Consider the following 4,486-nt stretch of genomic DNA (forward strand, 5'->3'; position numbering starts at 1 on the left):
AACCACTTTCTTTTCAAAGTAAAATGTTCACATGGTGGAATCACATCGCCAGATACTTGAAACTCTTCGCTGGAATCTTTTTTTCCCGTCAACTTCTTCTCTTACTCTTTTCTTTTAGATTTTGACTTTTACTTTTGCTGACGTGTCCTTTCCTTATTGGTTTGCTTACAATGTCAACAGCAAGTGATCATCACGCAGCAGATTTGATTTAAAATTATCATATTTGTGTTCAATAGACCTACTTTTAGCATAGTTCAGGTGTTCAATTGGAACATGTCTTAGTAATTTAGTGGCTGCCATAGTTTTGGTATAGTAATTGTCACTCATTCACATTATATAATGGCTGGAGTCTTGAGAAAGAGTCGACGGTTATGATAATACTTATCCATTGGATTATAGAACAAGCATTGGCTAAATTTAACTTATGGACAGCATATACTTTTTTCTAGTAAAAACTTATCGGCAGCACATACACTAGCTATCTACTAAGAACTGTCCAGGAGACGCTCAGAGTTCATCCTCTGTTCTACTGAGAGTAACTATGAGATTTCTGGTCCATGATTCAACATGGCATCTGGCCAAAGAGACAGACTCACAGCTCTTCATCTGATTCTGCTACGAGTAACCATGAGAGATATTCTGATCCTTGATAGAACACGGGATCTGTACCACTGGATGGTGTTATCCTTTTCCGCATAATTGCCTCGAAAACAGGAAGCTTCCTCTTCCTACCACCTCTTGGTCTAGAACGGAATTGCTCGTCAGCCTCTACGAAATCACCCTACACAAGACAATGAAAACACCTCAAGTCACTCTCACGAATATTAGAAGCAAACTGACCTGAGTGACTGTTGAGATTTCAAGCAACAAATACATTTTACTTACTGGAGTATAAACATGGCAGCCTGATTTTTCATGTCTATCTCTCACATGCTTGAAGGCAAATTTCATACTACAACCAGCAATGCCACATGAGAATGGTTTATCCCCCAGGTGCACAGCTTTGACATGCTGAATAAGATTTGATTTCTGTTTTTCAAGCAGCAAATATTTCAGTGAGAAGACTATCAATCTTATGCACTTAAATTGATGCAGTGTTGGTTGAGGTTAAAAAATTGTTGGTTTTCTGTATATGAATTTTTTCCTCACACGAGTTACAAGTCAGTGCTATTGCTTTCTAAATTCATCACTACTGTTCCTTTTAACAGAAAGGAGCTTTATTTACATATAAGAAAATGCAGCAGTCTTACAGTGGAGAAAGTGTGCTGACAATCATGGAATTCACATTTTATTCTCTCCGATGTAGACTCTTCTTCATGCGTCCGGAGATGCCGCTTAATATTCTTCTTCAATTGCTTGGTTCCGCAAATTTCACACACAATATGCTGGTGGCAACTCTCTATGTGTTCCTTGAGGCATTTCTCATTTGTGAAATGTTTCATACAGCCTGGCTCTAAACAAAGTGCCTCCATCGTCTCCAACTTAACTGCATGGATACATGGCAGATTATGGTGTCATTATTGGTAGTTTTCAAAACCAGAAACATATAAACTATTAGTACTCTACAGATAATTAGAATTTTGAAGTTTGACTTGCCATGAGAATCTTCATGCTTCTTCAATTTGGATGCAAATTTAAACACCTTCCCACAACCAAGTTCTGAACAGACATACTGCTTTGGAAGATTGGCCTCAGGGAAGGCATACTGGTCATGCATCTCTTTGACATGCCGAGTCATATTGCCTTGAATACTAAATGCGCGTTTGCAACCATCAACGGGACACTCAAACAGCTTCCCTTGGTGCTGCAAGAGATGTCTCGTCAAGTGATCCTTTCTGCGGTAGCTGGACTGGCAGTCATCTATATGGCATACAAATGGCCTCTGTTCATGCAAAAAGATCAAGAAGAAAACATTTTAAGAATGTTTCAGTCTGTGGAGGTCCTTGACCAACGTCCACATATGCTAATGGAGAGAAAAGATAAGCTTTTTTTATATTTGGGAGGAGGGGGAACTGGGATGAATCTCTAACCACCAAGATTATAAGGCGTGATTGAGGCTCACTCGATGGAGCTTCTCAGGAGGTCCCCCTTCCTGATACTGATCCAGTCAAGGAAAGATACCTGCCTCTTGCATTTTGGAGTTCTTTTTTTTTTGGGATCCAATGCTTCACACCTTCACATAATTCCACAATGTTTCTCAAATTACCTCAATCTGCAAAGTCGTTAAATATCAAATGTGTACAAAGACAATATATCAAAAAATATGAAGGCTTCTTATAACCTCAGAACTGAACTCCCAATAAAGTAATAAGAGCTCGCCAATATCACAAACGAAGACCACAAACAAAAGATACCTCGAGTGAATGACTCTGCATATGCTGCTTCAAATGAGCAGGCTTCTGAAAGCTCACACCACATTCTTCACAAATATTCATTTTTGGGCCTTCCTTTTTCTTTACATCTTCATTTGCCTCATCTTTCCGCCTCTCCATTTCATCCTATTTTAAAAAAAACAAGACCAATTTCAATTTTCCCTTCCTCTGACTAACAAAATCAGCATCTCTCTAAATACACAACTAAAGTTGAGCTCAATCACAATTAAATCTTCAATTTTGAGTTCACCTATGATTCCGCTGTCCCAATTTATATTACACAACACGCATTAAGGACTCGTTTTGTTTGATGAATAGGTAAAATCAATACACAAAAAACTCTTTGCTACTAAAATAGCACTTGGTTTCCGATAAACGAAAAAGAGCACCTAAAAAGACAATAATACTAGTATAGCAGTATTGAAATTGAAACATAATTATTTAATGTATTATTATTCCACGTAACAATCTACGTAATTATAATAATCCTTACATAAGTAGTCAGTGAACCAGAACGACCCTTATTGCATTTCACATTTTATTTCTGGCTATTGAAGCTTCTAATAATTACTGATTGTCAACTTTAGAATACAAAAGAGCTCAAAATAACTAAATAACCATAACAGTAGATCTATTTGCTGCATTTATGAACAAGTAATACCAGATGGATGCAAAGCAAAACATAAATCCAAAAGAAAAAAGAGGAAAGGAAAACAAACGTACATGATGATTGGAGAGGATATGAGAGGAGATGAGGGACTTTTTGGAGCGGCAAATCCCACAAAATTCACAGTAATATCGTCTTATGTCTCTGAATATTACTTCTCTCTTCTCTTCTCCCATTTCGCTCAATACCTTCACAGCCATAAAACACCGAAAACCCTAGTTCAGGTCGGCTACAACTTGTGTCCTCTTTTTATAGTTACCCAAATACTTGAAAATTGTTCAAATTCCCTCCAACTTCTGAAATGTGATACTTTGCCCCCACCAGGTTTATGTCAAGTTTTACCACGAATTAATAAACGGTGTTTGTTTGGGCACTTGAGGCAATAAATAGTACTAATATTATTTAAAATATAAGAAATACAATCTTCCTAAGCACATCCTCAACAAACGGTGTTTTTGGACACTTAAAAAAATTATTCAAAAGTTTAAGAAAAATCCTTTCTTTTGTTAAAGGAATAATTTAGGCAAAATACATAAACAATCCCTTCAAGTTGTCCACAACGATCAGTTGAACATCTTAACTTGTTATGTGACACCTCTGCTTGGTAGAAGTATATTCTCTCACCCCCTTATGCTGACATGGCAAATTTTGTGTGTTACACTTCCTTCTAAGCGCGTGAAAATTTTTAAAATTAAGACTTATCTTTTTTTTTTTTTCTCCTAAATCAATGTGGACCCCACTATTACACCAGCCCATAACCATTGGACGGGGAGGCTATTGCCGACGATGGAGGGTGTCGGAGAGAGGGAGGATCTCGACGAGGCTTCCATTCCAACGAGCTCAATACTCAACCAAAACACACCAAACTTCACAATTAAGTTGACAGTGATGTTAATAGCAAACCTCAATATTTATTTGACAAAAACATCGACAAATCGAGGGTTTCAATGGAGGTAGAGTTAGAGCCGAGGGTAAAGCCTTTGCCCTTTAAAGTAAAGGGTATGTCTCGAGAATCACCTTCACAGAAGGCTTCCGTACTTGACCCCGACCTCACAAATCACTGGTCCACTGGTACTAACACCAAAGAATGGATCTTGCTCGAACTCGACGTACGTAATTTATCCTTTTCACTTCTTTCCAATTTCTTGTTTTTTTTCCTTTTCCTGTTCCAGTTAAAAGTTAAAGCTTTAGCTTCTAATGTGCTTAATTCGAATTTGGGTCTGCTTCATTTGCTTGTCATTTGATGAATTTTGGGTTCACGTGAAAAAAGTTTGGGTTATAATAGCTTAAGTTAAAATTGGGTTTGCTTAATTTTCTCTCAGGTGTTGGATTTTGCCTTCATGTGTAAAATTTGGTTACTAATTAGCTTATGTTAAATTGGGTTTGCTTCGCTTTCTTGTCATCCAATTTCTTGGAAGGTAATAGGAAATCAGTGTGAGGGGTTATT

At 37.4% G+C, this 4,486-nt stretch overlaps 1 protein-coding gene across 2 annotated transcripts; it reads right to left on the reverse strand.

The window, feature by feature from the left end:
* On the reverse strand, nt 352-3,275 carry LOC109226523 (transcription factor IIIA-like). Of its 2 annotated transcripts, XM_019391298.1 has the most exons (7): nt 3,096-3,275; nt 2,355-2,498; nt 2,207-2,212; nt 1,597-1,882; nt 1,251-1,486; nt 886-1,029; nt 352-781 (listed from the first exon to the last, which is right to left on the reverse strand). In XM_019391298.1, the coding sequence occupies exons 1-7, from the start codon at nt 3,237-3,239 to the stop codon at nt 593-595; spliced, it is 1,149 nt and encodes a 382-aa protein (XP_019246843.1). In that variant the 5' UTR covers nt 3,240-3,275; the 3' UTR covers nt 352-592. The 2 variants fall into 2 exon arrangements, with proteins under 2 accessions (XP_019246843.1, XP_019246844.1); XM_019391299.1 differs by lacking the exon at nt 2,207-2,212.

This window comes from Nicotiana attenuata, chromosome 6 (assembly GCF_001879085.1).
Source record: "Nicotiana attenuata strain UT chromosome 6, NIATTr2, whole genome shotgun sequence".
Lineage (NCBI taxonomy): Eukaryota > Viridiplantae > Streptophyta > Magnoliopsida > Solanales > Solanaceae > Nicotiana > Nicotiana attenuata.